Raw genomic sequence first — 16,299 nt, forward strand, 5'->3', positions numbered from 1 at the left:
GATGTCAAGTCTTCAAGTTATCTATAGTCAATGCAATTCCATAAAATTCCCAGGCAAAAAAGGTTAAGAATAGTCAAGACAATCTTGAAGAACAAAGAACAAAGTATCGGACATTATCAGGTACCAAAGCTTACTGTAAAAGTACTGCAATTATGTCAATGCAGTATTGGAACAAGGAAAAATAAAGAGACCAATGGAAGAGGGCCCAGACCTACATATATACCACGGTTCAGTGAGGAAAGGACAGTCCTTTCAATGAGTTCTACTGAAGTAGTTGGACATCCACATGGATTTTTTAAAAAAAGAATCTTGACCTGTAACACATCAAAAACAAAAGTAAACTCCGGAAGGATTATAGATCTCTAAGGTAAACAATACAGCTTCCAGAAGATAACACAGGATTCTAGCTTCCTGACTTTCATATAGGCAAAGAATCTTAAACGGGGAATCAAAAGCACTAACCACCACAATGGATGATAAGCATATGAGAATGTGCTCAGCATCCTTAGTCACGAGGGAAATCTATATTAAAATCACAGTGAGATACCAGCACACACCTGCCTGACGGGTTAACTAAAGTAAAATAAATAAGAGTCAACAATACCAGAGTTGTGAGCATAGGAGTGGAAACAGATACAAGCACTTTGGAAAACTGTCTCCTCTATGCCTATACGATGCCCTAGCATTTCTACTCCCAGGCATATTCCCAACAGAACTGGCTACATATAGTCACCAGAAGACATGCCAAGAGTGTTCTTAGTGGCATTATTTGTAAGACTCTCAAAGTGGAAACAATCCAAACGTCCACCAACAGTACCATGGTGGTGTGTTTCTATCATGGAATACGCTACAGCAACGAAAAGAGAATGAACTACAGCTACAAGCAACATGCATGAAGTTCATAACCTTAATGTTGGGCAGAAGGACCCGGACATAAGAGTATATACTATACGATTCACTTATAAAAGTTCAGAAACAGAAAAAATTGACCCATGATGATTTGGGGGGCAGGGGCAGTAACTGGGAGGGTGTGCGGGGGGCTTCTAGGATATTGATAATGTTCTATTTCTTGAGCTCAGAGGTATTTACACGAGGGTGTTCCTTTGCGAAAAACTAGCAAGCTGAATACTTATGATTTAAGCACTTTGCTTCAACAGAAAGTTTACTTTAAAACAAATCTAGGAGCTTCCCTGGTGGCGCAGTGGTTAAGAATCCGCCTGCCAATGCAGTGGACACAGGTTCAAGCCCTGGTCCTGGAAGGTCCCACATGCCGTGGATCAACTAAGCCCGTGTGCCACAACTACTGAGCCGGCGCTCTAGAGCCCGCGAGCCACAACTACTGAGCCTGCGTGCCACAACTACTGAAATCCACTCTCCTAGAGCCCGTGCTCTGCAACACGAGAAGCCACCGCAATGAGAAGCCCGCGCACCACAACGAAGAGTAGCCCCTGCTCGCCGCAACTAGAGAAAGCCCACGCACAGCAACGAAGACCCAATGCAGCCAAAAATAAATAAATAAAATAAATAAATTAAAAAAAATAAAAAATAAAATAAATCTAGATGGTTGCCCAAAGTGAGAGGTTGGGCAAAACAGGTGAAGGTGGTCAAAAGGTACAAATTTCCAGTTATAAGTCCTTAAAATGGGGGGTGGGTTGGTGGGGGGGGGGGCGGGAGATAAATAAGTCCTGGGGATGTAATGTACAGCATGAGCACTATAGTTAATAGTTAATAAATAATAGGTACTGTCTATTTGAAAGTTGCTAAGAGAGTAGACCTTAAAAGTTCTCATCACAAGAAAAAAATTTTTGTAACTATGTGTGGTGATGAATGTTAACTAGACTTACCGCAATGACCGCTTCACAACATATACATACAGCAAATCATTTTGTTTTATACCTGAAACTGATATAATGTAATCTGTCAATTACATCTCAATTCTTTAAGATGTAGAACTGACAGTAAATTTTCTAGCCTGGGGTTACTGGAATAGCCCAATCTTCTGGTCTCTTTCTCAGTACCTACAACCCCCCCTGAGAAGTGACACAGAACAGCAGTCAAGGGCTTGGCCCGTGGAGGGGAGCAGCCTGGGGAGGCCACTTAGCTGTCATGTGGCTGAGGAAGAAAGATTCTCAGCCTCTCTGAGCCTCAGTTCCCTGTCTACAGCGCTTGGAGGATTAATTCAGTATTCAACAAAGGCTAACCATTCATGAAGGCACTTCTTCCTTCTTTAACGATCCCTGCTCTACCCTCTTCCAGAGCTTGGGTCTGGGGCATTTCTGGGGAGACTGGGCCTCTTAGGGAGCCTCAGTCCCTTGGATCCCCCTCTTGTTCCTGCTGCTTTTTTTTTTTTTTTAATTTTATTTATTTATTTATTTACTTATGGCTGTGTTGGGTCTTCGTTTCTGTGCGAGGGCTCTCTCCAGTTGCGGCAAGCGGGGGCCACTCTTCATCGCGGTGCGCGGGCCTCTCACTATCGCGGCCTCTCTTGTTGCGGAGCACAGGCTCCAGACGCGCAGGCTCAGTAAGTTGTGGCTCACGGGCCTAGTTGCTCCGTGGCATGTGGGATCTTCCCAGACCAGGGCTCAAACCCGTGTTCCCTGCACTGGCAGGCAGACTCTCAACCGCTGCGCCACCAGGGAAGCCCCCTGCTGCTTTTCTATCACAGCCTCTTGCCTCCCTAACTGGGGCACCAGGGAGGACAGGTGACTGGTGGATCCCGAGATGAAAGAACCCACACAGGGGTGCAGCTGGTAAATGTGGCCACGCTCCTTTCCCAGACATCTCCCCAGAGCAGCGACCCCCAGACTGTACTTCTGCAGTGAGACCACAAAGGCGCTGGCCATCAGGACAGCTGCCTGAACTTTTCCCAATTTGCGGGAAACAAATAACTGAATGAGGAGCATCTCCTCAGTTTTAAGTTACTCTTCCGGACATTTTTTTTCTTAAGTTCTGGCTTCTGTTACCCTTAACATACACGCTAGGGTCCAGATAAGATGCCATCTGAATTAGCGTGCAATTACATACCAGGCTCTTTTGACCTCAATGTATTCATAATTCCAAGAAAGACACCACGCCCAGACAGTGGGGCAGCTGCCACCCAAGCCAGTATGTAAGAACCACCGTGGCCCAAGTGGGTGTCAACACCAACGGGGGTACCTTTTGGATAGTAGTAACAGTAATTTTTAAAACAGCTGACATTTATTGCACGACAACACGGTGCCAGGCGCTGAGCTGAGCCCTGTACGTGCCCTACCTCATTCTGTTCTCCCCACAACCTCCGGGTTGGGTGCTGTCATTCATGTGGATGACCAAATCACCAGCCACCAAAGAGAAATTTCTCTGAGCCCAAAAGTCAGTCACTATTTTAAGCCTTTTACAAAATAAACTCCACTGCACAAGCGTTTGCTCCCTTTTTAAACTTACTCTTGAGAAAGTTTGATGAGAGACGGACGTACATTTAAAGCAGGACTCTAGGTGATGGTGCATATGTGCGTGTGTGTGTGTGTGTGTGTGTGAGAGAGAGAGAGAGAAAGAGAGAGAGGGAGGGAGGGAGAGGGAGCGCCTGCCTGGAGTGGATAAATGTGTGTGTCTGTCTGCCGGTGGGTGTGGGTAAGAGTGTGTAAAACGATGCCTGAGTGTGTGTGGGATTGAGCCTGCCTGTGTGTGAGTGGGTAGGTGGGTACGTATGTGTGCATGTATGTGTGTGCGTGTGTGGACGTGGGTGTGTGTGGGTGTGGATGTAGGTGTGTGGGTGTGGATGTAGGTGTGGGGTCATGTGTGGACGTGGGTGTGTGTGGGTGTGGATGTAGGTGTGGGGTTGTGTGTGTGAGTGTGTGGACGTGGGTGTTTGTGGGTGTGGATGCAGGTGTGGGAGTGAGCCTGCCTGTGTGTGAGTGGGTAGATGGGTGCATATGTGTGCATGTATGTGTGTGCGTGTGTGGACATAGGTGTGTGTGGGTGTGGATGCAGGTGTGGGGTCGTGTGTGTGAGTGTGTGGACGTGGGTGTGTGTGGGTGTGGACGCAGGTGTGGGGTCGTGTGTGTGTGTGTGTGTGTGTGTGTGTGTGGACGTGGGTGTGTGTGGGTGTGGATGTAGGTGTGGGAGCCTGCCTGGGGCGGGGCAGGGGTGGGGGTGGAAGGCTTCCTTCCAACCAAGGCTCCTGGCTGCCAGCTGGCCAGAGACCAGCCGTTCCAGAGAGCCCAGCGAAACCAGTCTTTCGAGAACCCTGCCCAGGTCACGGTAAATAGGCCCTGCAGCAGGGAAGAGACTCTGGCTGTAACCTCTGGGGAATGCTCCAGCAATCCTAGGTTTAACCCCCAACGAAATAGGCTGGCGGCCGCACACCCCAGCCCTCTGGGCTCACCTTGTCAGCCACAGAACGCAGCCCAGCCCTCAGTCTGTGGAAATCCTCCTAGACGCTCCTCCTAAGAATCCCGGGGGTAAAAAGGGATTTCACTTCTTATCAGAGGAGAAATCTGAAGAACCGATCTAAACTGTGTTCCGAAAAGCAGAGCACAAAATTATACATAGACAGTGACTTCAACGTGAAAACACGTAAGGGCAGCTAATGAGAGAGAGCATGGCTGTAAAAATGAAAATGATTTTGAGCCTGTTGTCTTGTTACAAGATTTTTTAAACTTTAAAAAAAAAAAGATTAAACTTCTAAAAAGTTATCAAAGTAAATTAAAATATTAAAAGTGCTTCTAAGTCACTGGCTTCTGGATTGTTTGGTTTTGATTTTTGCCTGTTTTCAAAGGTTCTGATAATGATATGTAGGTCTTTTTAATTAACATTAAGGAAAAGAAATTCCATAATGAATGGGACAGGAATAGAGTAAGTAGTCCAGAATCCAGTCTATGAAATGAGCCAGGTGTCCTTTCTGTAGCCACAAAGCCTTTTACAGCTGGATGTCCTGGGACGCTCAGGTGTGATGAGAGGGGTAACCCGAGGTTCAGGACAGGAGAGCAGCCTGTCATAGGGCAGCTGTGCCCAATGGCAGATGGAGGGGCTCGGAGAACAAGGGGAGGGCACTGGATCAGACAGCAGCAACAGCACCAGGAAGCTGCTCCCCGTCCTCTTAGCTGAGGGCCACCTTGGGCACCTCTAGGAAATTCCATAACCCTCACATCCTCCTGGCAAGTTCTGCTGAGAAGCTCAAAACTCCCTAAGGCCAAAGGAAGGCAGAAAGAGAGAGCCAGCCCTAGGACAGGCAAGGCAAGCTGTCCCTCCCAGCAGGCTGGGCTGAAGGAACCAGGGGGCTCCGCTAAAATCAATCACCAAGTCAGCGACAGAAGGGTCCGGTCCACCCTCCCCCTCTAGGCACACTCCCCTCTTAGAGAGTGTCTGATAAACAGGCTTGCGGCCCCTGCCCTCGAGGAGACAGACTGGCAGGAAAACCTCATGCGAGGCACCACTCCCTTCCCTCAAGGACGTCCCAGCTGTTCAGTTACCTGGCTCATCAGCATGACGGCACTACCTCGGGGGACGGGCACACAGCGGTGGCACCTCCCAGCCCCTCTGGAAAGGGCTGAGAGGCGGTCACAATATGCAGAAGCAGTTTCCCCCATAGTTGGCACCAAGGACTGAGAAGCTCATTTCTCACCCTGTGGTCTCGTCCAAATGCTCCCAGAACAAGAGACACAGACATGAAAAGTGCTGTGTCTATTCCCCCTCGAAGATAGAGCTGAAATGTCAGCTTTCTACTGACAAGACAAGCAAGACTCCGGCTTCCGGAGAGTCCCCTGCCCCTTATCCACTTCTCCTGCAGGACACAGGAGAAGTGTGGTTTTGTGTTTCTGTGCACTGTTTTCAATATTAAACATCTGTCCAATACCTCCTGCCCAGACCAGAGGAGTCCAGGAAAACTCTAGAGCTGGTCTTTTGAATTAGAAATACAAGACTTTTGACAAGTAAAGATCTAAGAAGCTCCTATTAGGGCCTGGCCGTAAGGCAGAGCCTTCCAGTACACAAATAAGAGCTTGAGGAAGAGATCTGTAAATAGAAGATGGGTGAGGTGCTCTCAGCTCTGGCTCCCCTACGGAAGCCGGCCCACAGGCTGCACATGCACCGCACTGAAGAGAAAGTGAGCAGCAAGCTGGCCAGTGCTTTGTCAGTTGCCCCGCTGGCATCTCTGCCCCGACAGGCAGCTCCTGTCACTCACTCAGATACACTTGCCCCCGGGGAAGCTTCTTGAGATCAGATCACCAGCTCAGTTCAAGAGTGTTTCCAGGTGGAGCTGTCCGAGATCAGGTGTAGAGCTGCCTTCGCTCTCCACTCTGGAGGCCGCCCTCTCCCAGAACCTCGGGACCACTGTTCCATCCCACAGCTGGGCTCAGCACTCGCCCTATGCGACCTCCCCAGGAGGCTCCCCAAACCAGGCCTGCGTGGCTCTTTCTCATCTCGCCAGGGAGCCGCTTCGGCCGGCGGGCTTCTCCACGCCTCACACGCTCTGCCTGCTCTCAGTTGGCTCCCAAACCTTTCAGCCGGGTCCCCGCCTCACTCCCGAGCCCCACGTGGCACTTCCCCTGCGTACCTGCCTGGATGGACTGCACCCTCGTGCTGCTTGGGGTGGCCCAGGGCCAGCAGCACGGGCATCATCTGAGAGCTTGCCAGAAAGGCAGACCCTTGGGCCGCACCCCAAACCCACTGAGTTCTCATCTGCGTTTGAACAGAAGACCTAGGCGGTCGGACATTCGTTGAAGCGCCAGACGCTCCGGTGCACACAATGCTGGGCACAGAAGTCTGATAACGGGTCACACCCGTTATTATTTAGCACCACCCCTCCCTCCACCCTCACCAAACTGGCTCTGCTCCCTCCTCTGCCCACTCCCGTCAAATGACAACATCATCAACTTGAATCCCAGGCAAAAACCTCAGATGTTCACAGCTACTTCCCACCCCGACTCCAACATCTCCGTAGTAATCACTGGGCCCTGTCATTCTGACTGCAGAAGCGTCTGGAGGCCTAGGCCTTCCCGGGTCCCACCGTGCCTACCTGTCTCCCTGGCAGACAGCGGCTGCTGTGAACAGGGTTGTGTTAGTCCTCTGACTCCCAGTAGCTAGCACACCGTCTGACACACAGGCTTCCAAAAGTTAGATGTTTGTTGAACAAATGAAAAGAACAAGCAGGTGGAGGGAAATAAGATACTTAAGGTGCGCCAGACGGTAGGAACCCAAAGCAAATGCAAAAATTATGCAGTGTTCTTTCCAGCCTGTATAAAGTTGTTTCAGGAATAATATTAAGCAGGTGGGGAAAATGTGATGTGACATAGCTGGAAATATGGGAGGAGTTTTCGATGAAATTATTTCTAGCTTTTTCCCTCCAAAGTATAACTCACTAACTGTCTATGAGGAGCAGTAATAGGTGCAAGGTTACCCCAGGGGTCAGTGACCAAAGACTAAAGAAGAGCTGAATGCCTGGGAGGGGCAGGAATGCCCCGGAGGGAGGGAGAGGGAAGGGCACAGCGGAAGCTGGAGGGTGGGTTTCAATGAGGGGCGGAGCTTCCGAACTCTCAAGTGGAGAGTTCATTCATTACTGTGCTTCCAGAGTCTGGGGGAGCAACTGTGGTGAAGGAAAAACACAGCAGGGCCAGGAGCAGCCCAGGGAAGCTTCGTTTTAAGATTTTGAGCTGTAGCCAAACTCAACCAAAACGCCCAGTACTGCGAACATTCTAGGCGAGGTTTAAGTGGAAGGACCAAGGGTCAAATTGCAGGAGCCTCTCAGTGGCCTCACAGCTCTCACCAATTAGCGAGTCTTACTCCTGAGGGCCTGCAGCACCAGGCATCCTGTCTGGCACATAGCACGGGGTTCAGTAAACGGTGACAGCTGCCTTGAGTTGGAAGGCAGAAGCGGCTGGGAAGCTGTCACCTCGTTGCTTTGGTCCCTAGGCAAAGCTCAGCGCCCCCAGGCCTGCAATGACTCTGAGCCTGTCTCTAAGTGTGTAGGAGCATATTCATGACTCTCACTAATGAGTGAAGCCATGTCAGCTCTTGATGGTCAAAGACCGCTTATTCACCGAGAAACTGAGGCACAGGGAAGGAGAACCAAGACTCCACACTCTGCTTCTCAGTCCCTGACCTGAACCTCTGATACATGTGTCACTGCAGGAGCACCTCCTGGCTTTCTTGGGGCAGCTGGAGATGTCAAGTCCCTGGATAACAGCACAACACACCCATTTTTCTTTATCCCTTTTCAGCTGGTCAAAATTCTAAGACTTCTGGAATGTGGATAATTCTCTCTCAAACCTGACAGGTCATTCGTTCATTCAGTGACTTTTTACTGAGGTCTTACTATGTGCCAAGAACCATGTTACGTGCCAGGGATATATTGGTGAACAGAACTTAGAGCCCTGCCCTTTGGAACTTACATTCTAGTGGGAGGAGACAGACAATAAAAAACAAAGTAAACTCGTAAATTGTACAGTTGTTAGAAAGTGATATGAGAAAAAGAAAAATGAGCACAGGGTAGGTCTGGGTAGATCAGGAAGGTCAGGGTGGGAAGGGGGTTACAGTTTTAACTAGAGTGACAGGAAGGCCTCACTGAGAACGTGAAGTTGAAGCAGACCTGAGGGAGGGGAGAGTAAGCCATGCAAAGTCTGGGAAGAACATTCCAGCCTGAGGGAACAGCCAGGGCAAAGGCTCTAGGGTGGGAGTGTCCTCAAGGCCAGCAAGGCCAGCAGGGCTTGCCAGAGAGAGCCATTCGCTTGTAGCTCATTCATTGTTTAACAAACATTTACTGTTAATTTCTTCCCTAGCAACTGAGTGGAGAAAACACTAATAAGGCATGATCCCAACCCTCAAGGAGCTTATAATGCTGGTGGGTAAGGTGGAGATAAAATGACCTTAAAAGAGGATTACACCCGCAGCGGAAAGACTCTGGCAGAATTCAGGACCCTCACCCAACTTGGAGGTGCCAAAGGGTCCCCTGAAGCACAGAAAAGACCCTTGGCTAGACTAGGCAGGCACCCTGGCCCCCATTTTGGTGCTGCTGACGATGCTGGCTGTGTTAACCTGGCTTGTTGGTTTTTCTTAGCTAAAAAAGAAGCCTTCCAAACACCAGATTTGTAAAGAAAATCCTTTAAGTTGCAGATGTACACTAAGCGTTTGCCGCGTCCTGGAGGGCCTTAGACTGAAAAGGTAGATGCCAGATGGAAAGATCTGGCAGAGGTCACACTGCGGGGAGCCCAGCATGGCAACGAGGTAAGACTGGGAACAAGGAAGTGATGGTGTAACACCCCGGGTACGTTCACTCGGGGTGACCATCCATCACACTCGCATCTCCAGGGCCTCACACTGCACAGGGCAGACTGTGCCCGTGTTTCCATGGAATTACCAGCACCCCCTCCAGGCCTCAGTCTCAAGCTGCAAGCCTGTTAAGGAGGAGAGTCCAGTGGACTAAAATGTGCATCTGCAGAGCCCCACTCAGCAGCGCTCTGGCCTGAGAGATGCTAGCTCTGTTTCCTCAGCTTCAGGAAACGGTACTTTTTTTTTTTTTTTTTTTTTTTTTTTAAGATGAGCCCAAAGGTGGCCCTGCCAAGACCCAGTACGCTCCCACCCTGCTGATCAGGGTGGGAAGAAGCCTGACCGAGCCAATCCATACAGGTTGGATCCAGATGTGGGCTGAATGATGCAGACGCGCTGGTCGGGTGTGTCACCACCAACAGTCCAAAAGACCATCGAGGTGGTGAGGAGGAAGCTGCCCTGGTGAGTCCTAACCCGGTTCCTGACCAAGCAACATGGGAGAGGTCCTCTGGGCCTAGAGGCTGCAGGGTGGGGTGGGGCACAAATCCTCAGTGCTCTTCCGTTCAGACTCTGAAGCTCCCCCCAGGCTGTGCCGTCACCACCGGTCCCTCTGCAGTGAGACGAACCTTACTGGGCTGTCTCCCACTCAAGTCCTCCTCAGCTCTGATGCTGAGATTCAGTCTGTCAAACTGAAAAAGGGAAGGTACCTGGCCCTGACCCTGACCCCAGCATCCTTGCCAGGCCAGCTCCTCCCAAACCCACTACATCACCCACTGACCCAAGCCAGTTCAAGCTCTCCTCCACTCTCGGTTCCAGAAATGACTGAAAAGGGTCTGGGCTCTTGCTCCCAGCTAGAAGCTAGAAGGCCTCAGCCAGAGGGAGTTCCACCTACGGGAAACAAAGCAAAGTCCCCAGGTTTAGGATAAGGTCCCTCTCCCTCTTCCCCCATTCCTTTATAGAGAGCTTCCCTTTCTGCCTCCTCTCTCCCTTTGGCCTAGGAGGGTTTTACTCCATAATTGGTTTGTTTACTGTCACTCTGAAGGCTTCGGACTGGCAGAGGTAGGAGAAAAGTTTTGTTGGAAGTAAGGAAAGGGGTGTGCGCCCTGAGCTCTGAGGCTGGTGAGTAAACCCGCCGAGTGTCTCTCTAACTACCTGAAAATTGGCCAAGAACCCGTGTGAGAAAAAAACACAAGGCAATGCAAGGCCCGCTGAAGATTCCCAGCACACCACAGGAGGGAAGCTTATGTTTGGCACCTGGGAAAGACAGAACAATAACCGAAACTTAATCGGCTTGCTTCTGCTGAATAGTCGAAAGCGTTACTTGGCATTATTCTGAGCGGGGAGCCAACTAGAGCCCTCCCAATTCGGCTTCTGTGGGCCAGGAGCTCCAGCGACACTGTTCCCCTGCTCCAAAACCTTCCATAGCTCCAAGCTTCCAGCAGGCTGACTGCCCTGACTTTCAGGCTCTTCCTGAGGCCCCAGATGACTCAGTCTCTCCCCCACTGACCAGTGATCAGCAGAGCCTGTACCCACAGGAACAGGACCACCTGCTGGGCCACAAGCACATCCTTTGCTCCCCAACTCAGCTTCTCTGCTCGAGGTGTTCCCTCTGCCTCAAGTACCAAGTCTCCCCACCTTTCAAGGCTCTCCTCAAATGTTCCCTCCCCTGTGAAGGTTTTCCCAGTTCCCCGGCCCCTTCCCCACCCGACCCCTTCCCCACCCGACCCCAGTGCGACGTGCTGGCGCCGGTTCCTTGTCCTAATCTCCATGCCCTGGTGTTGGCCTCTTCTGAGGCATTAGCTTCCCTCTGTCTGGCTCCCATGTGGGTGAGTGTGTCTTGCTCTGCTTTGATTCACCTGAAGCACAAAGCACAGCTCCTGGCAGACAGCAGATGCTTAAGAACTGTTTCTGCTGCCCTGAGTACCGTTCACCTCAGAGGCATAGGAGGTGCTGAGCAAAGGGACACAGAGTCACGCGAATGGAACGCTAAGATCAGCAGACACAAACCAGGCAAGGATACGCACGACACCACAAAGAGTGAAGCGGGAGCTGCATCAGGCCTTACCCTTCTTGAACTCCTCCAGCATGGCATCCAGCTTGGTATCGTGGAAGACGAAGTGCACCGGGTGGTTGTAGAAGCGGGTGATGGTCTTGAGGGGGGTGCAGTCATCGGGGTCCACGAAGGCCAAGTCTTTGACGTAGAGAATATCTACGATGTTGGACTGCTCATCTTCATACACAGGGATGCGCGTGTAGCCGCTTTCCATAATCTCCGACATGGTGTTGAAGTCCAGGATGGCATCGCTCCGGATCATGAAGCAGTCGTGGAGCTGGGTCATGATATCCTCCACAGTTTTGGTCCGGAGTTCCAGGGCACCCTGGATCATGTTCAGCTCCTCTTTCACGAGGTCATTATAGGGCTCCGTCACCTTCAACATCTCCATCAGCTTCTCCCGATTGTAAACGGTGCGGATCTCCTGACCCAGGAAAAAGTCCAGGAGCTTGCTGATGGGGAAACTGAGGGGGAAGGTGAGTAGCATAAAGAATTTGGTGAGAATGATGGTGTTGGCGCCCACAGCCAGCCCATGTCGGGAGCACAGGGCCTGAGGCACAATCTCCCCAAAGATGACAATGCCAATGGTGGAGAAGACCACGGCCACCAGCCCAGAGCCGATGAGGTTATCTACAAGGATGGTGAGGGAGGTGTTGACCAGCACGTTTCCCAGGAGCAGGGAGCAGAGCAAGTAGTTGCCCTTGCGTCGGATGGGCTCGATCTTGCGAGCATAGCGCCTCTCCTTCTGAGTGCCACAGTTCTGCACGATGCGCAGCTCCATGGGGTCCAGGGCCATAAGCCCCAGATTGAGGCCAGAAAATATGCCCGACAGCACCATCAGCACCAAAATGAGGAGGATGTGCAGCCAGAGGGGCAGGAACCTCCCAGCCTCCTCCACCATGAAGAGCAGCGAGTCCTTGTCCGTCCACTTCTGCCAGGGTCTGTCCACGCCGGCCCGGGTGCACAGCGCATACAGCTTCATGTTCTCGCTCCTCCGGAGGAACTTAGTGAGCACCACCAGCATCCCGGACGTGTCCCCGCGGCTCACGTTGACCAGCTTCTGGACGACCAGGTCCTTGGTGAGCTCGGGGCAGCTGGTGGAGTTGTGGATGGTCTCGGCGTTGTCCACCTCGGTGAAGGAGATCAGGTTGCTGGAGAAGGAGCCCAGCCTCTGGCCGTACAGCCTCAGGTTCACCGTGCTGCCCTCGGACACGAAGATGATGCCATCCGAGTTTATCCCACACGATTTGTTGCAGCTCGCCAGCCTCATGCCCAGGATCGCGCTCCGCTGGGGGTCGCCCTGGCCGCGGGCCCCCCGCGCCCACAGCAGCACCAGCAGCACCGGCGCCACCAGGAGGAGGCGCCCTCGGGCCGGCCCGCCGCCCGGGCGCCCGCCCCCGCCCACCGGCGCCATGTTGCTCCGGCTCGGCCGCCGCCGCTCCCCGCGCCCCTCCGCGCAGCCCCTCTCACGCCGTCGCTCCTGCCGCTCCGCCGCCGCCGAGCCAACTGCCCGGGCCGCCGGCCTGACGTCAGGTCAGCGACCCGCCCGCCCACGCCCCGCCCTCTATTTGCATAGGAGGCCCCGCCCCCTGGCGCGCGGCTCCAGCACCCTCCCTTAAGGAGGTCCGGCATTTAAGGTGGCGCGGCGAGGGAGCGCGGGAGCCTCGGGCGAGCGCACGCCCCGCCCTTCTCCTCGCACGCCTTTCCGCTCTCTCGGCTGGTCCCGCTTTCCTCCTCCCCGACCTGCTCTCTCGACCACGTAGTTCCTCTTCCGCAGCCCAGCCTGGGCTCGGTTGCTGGGCTCCTTCCCCTTCCCCAGAAATCTGCAGCTCGGGGCGGTGTCCCTTCTCTGCAAGAACCTCTCGGAAGCTGCACCGCGTTGTGCTCGGGCGAGAAAATTGATTTTCTGCTATGAAAAAAGAAAAGGAGAACCTGAGGGCATAGACCTGAGGGAGGTCTTCAAGTTCACCGGCATTGTTCTGGCACTCCCGGGGGTTTTGCCCACCTTGTCCCAAGACCAGAAGTGGGTTCCCCAGGCCCAGGCCCGGGGTCTCCTTCGGGGGCCAGTGGAGGGAAAATCTGGGGAACTGGAGCTGTAGGATGTACCCGAGGATAGAAGGGCCAGGGTCTGACCTGGGCTTATCTCCTGTCGTTTCCATTTAGGACACAAATATTGAGCACCTACTACGGTCACTTGTTCCAGGCTCAAACAGTACAGCAGTGAATGAGTCAAAGTTCCTGCCCCCTGGAGTTTGCAGTCTAGGATAGAAAACCGGCAATAAACAAACGCGTACATAATATTTTTTTAATCTTCCCAACAACCCTAAGAGGTAGTGTTATTATTTCCATATTACAGATGAAGAAATTGAGTCTAGGCACAAATCAGAGCCCACCCAGACTGTTATCTTAAGAGCAGGCCTGTGTGACTTTGGGTAAGGCAAGTTGGAATGTCTCTCAGCCCCATTTTCTTCATCTGTAAAATGGGGATAAGAATGATAACACAGCACCATTTCACTAAGCTTGTGGGAACAGCTGGCCTAGGCATTGAACAGGACAGAACAACTCTGTGAATGTTCTTTGACTATGCAGCTGTTGTTGTTATTGTTGTTGCTGTTATTTGCCCTGCTGGGACCAAACCCCTCACCCCAAATTGTGGTGACTGACCCTGGGGCAGCTGCATGTGGAAACAAGCTGAGACGCTCAGCGCCAGGCCCAGCCCTGAAATGACTGCTTCCTGGGCGGCCCTATCTCGATGTCAGTCGGCAACTATGAATTGAGCACCAAGCACTCAGGATGTGGGGGGAAAGACCAACCGCAGCTGCCATCCAGTTAGGGAGAAGGAGAGAGACAGACAAACATCCTTATAATTGCAGAGGGGTGCTGACAGGAGGATCAGGTACCAGGTTGACCACTGGGTCTTGGAGCAAGTTTTTTCCCAGCCCTGGAGACACAGAATCCATTTCACTCTCTCCCTGCACAAACACTTGTGTTTATTTTTATTACGGTATACTGTTTGCCAATAAAAGCAACAATCAATACCAGCCGGAAGGAGACTAAACAGAGAGGAACAATAATATAGTGTTTTAGGAGGAGGCGTGGTGGCAGAGGCCTGATGCAACTAAGCCCTGTTAGCAGGGGTAGAGGGTGCTGTGTGCTGGGCCAGCGTGAAGCGGCCCCTTGCAGGTGCCTCACTTCATATTCCATAGTGAGTGTCCAGCCTGCCAGTTTTCCAGAAAACAGGAGCCTCAGATGGGCACTGGCCGACACAGAATAAAAGCAGAGGGCTTTCCTGGTGGCGCAGTGGTTAAGAATCTGCCTGCCAATGCAAGGGACACAGGTTCATGCCCTGGCCCGGGAAGACCCCACATGCCGCGGAGCAACTAAGCCCGTGCACCACAGCCACTGAGCCCACATGCCACAACTACTGAAGCCTGCGCGCCTAGAGCCCGTGCTCTACAACAAGAGAAGCCACGACAATGAGAAGCCCGTGCACTGCAACGAAGAGTAGCCCCTGCTTGCCACAACTAGAGAAAGCCCGTGCACAGCAACGAAGACCCAACACAGGCAAAAAGAAAGAAAGAAAAATAGAAAGCAGAACTTTTGACCAGCTGTTCCCTCCCATGTCCACTGACCAGCATGAGCCACCTACATCACCTCGGAGCAAGCCCAGCTCTCAGGGATGCTTCTGCCCTCATCTCTTTCCAGCCAGCTTTAGGACCAGTGCCCTCCCCCATGGTACTTAGAGACTTTCCCATTCTATTATCGACCCACTGGCTATTTTTATTTTGCCCTTTTCAGACTATCTGTACTCAAAAACATTCTATGCATGCACTGAGCCCAATGACAGAAGCCAGCAAAGGGAAGGAAAAAATAAATTTTCAAGATACTTGGGTTAAAAATGCCAGGGGTGGTGAAGATTTGGTAGGAAAAATCAGTCTCTGCTAAAGTTCATTTAATTACACCCATCCTGGGCTTCCCTGGTGGCACAGTGGTTAAGAATCCGCCTGCCAATGCAGGGGACACAGGTTCGAGCCCTGGTCTGGGAAGATCCCACATGCCGTGGAGCAACTAAGCCCGTGTGCCACAACTACTGAGCCTGCGCTCTAGAACCCGCAAACTGCAACTACTGACCCCACGTGCCACAACTAGTGAAGCCTGCGTGCCTAGAGCCCGTGGTCCATAACAAGAGAAGCCACCGCAATGAGAAGTTCGTTACCGCAACAAAGAGTAGCCCCTGCTCTCCGCAACTAGAGAAAGCCTGCGTGCAGCAACGAAGACCCAATGCAGTCAAAAATAAATTAATTAATTAATTAAAAAAATTACACCCATCCATGATTATATTCACACCCGTGATTAGGTAAATAGAGCAGATGCAATGAAGTAAAGAAAAGAAATTCCCCTTTCCATGCTACCCAGGCAGAGGTCCATACGGCCTTGTTCTGGGTGCCCATTATAACTTACAGGGAAGCTTTCACAATGTCCAGAACGCTTGATGCCCTGCCAATGAAGGAGGAGGCGTCATCTGTTATTAAATAGTTTATACAGTTAAGGAAGGGAGGGAGGGAGGGAGGAGGGAAGAGAAAGAAAAAGAAAGAAAGAAAGAATGAAAGGAAGGAAGAAAGAAAAAGAAAGAGAGAAAGAAAGGGAGAAAGAAGGAAAAAATGAAATTCTTCTTTGCCCTCCCAGGGCCTTCAATCTGCAGGGGAGACAAGACTCCCTGGGTAATAGTTAAATGATACAACCCAGAAAGTGTCAGAGGAGGTATTTGAGATGCAGACTGGAGTCCACGTTCATTCTCTGCCTGGCATTTGTCCCTGGTTAGGGCATTAAACCTTTCCTCATCTGCAGAGTTGAGACCCACAGCGTGGTGGGGACAATGTGGAGATGGAGGTGTATTAATGTGCAAAGCAGGAAGCCTGGACCATGTTTGGCTCCTGTGAACAAGGCTGTGAGAACAGCAGAAAGTGATGTGCATGTGAGAAGCCTCCTTCCTTTAGGGGGCAGAC

The 16,299-nt window shown here is 51.8% G+C and overlaps 1 protein-coding gene across 2 annotated transcripts in view; it reads right to left on the minus strand.

The window, feature by feature from the left end:
* The window catches only part of CNNM4 (cyclin and CBS domain divalent metal cation transport mediator 4), a 38,668-nt gene extending 25,946 nt beyond the window's left edge, over window positions 1-12,722 (minus strand). For both annotated transcript variants that reach the window (XM_036873588.1, XM_036873587.1), the window contains exon 1: window positions 11,306-12,722. In XM_036873588.1, the coding sequence (XP_036729483.1) occupies window positions 11,306-12,707 (1,402 nt within the window). In that variant the 5' untranslated portion in view covers window positions 12,708-12,722. The remainder of the gene's footprint in view (window positions 1-11,305) is intronic.
* Window positions 12,723-16,299: the final 3,577 nt, after the last annotated feature.

Source organism: Balaenoptera musculus, chromosome 13 (genome assembly GCF_009873245.2).
Source record: "Balaenoptera musculus isolate JJ_BM4_2016_0621 chromosome 13, mBalMus1.pri.v3, whole genome shotgun sequence".
Classification (NCBI taxonomy): Eukaryota; Metazoa; Chordata; class Mammalia; order Artiodactyla; family Balaenopteridae; genus Balaenoptera; species Balaenoptera musculus.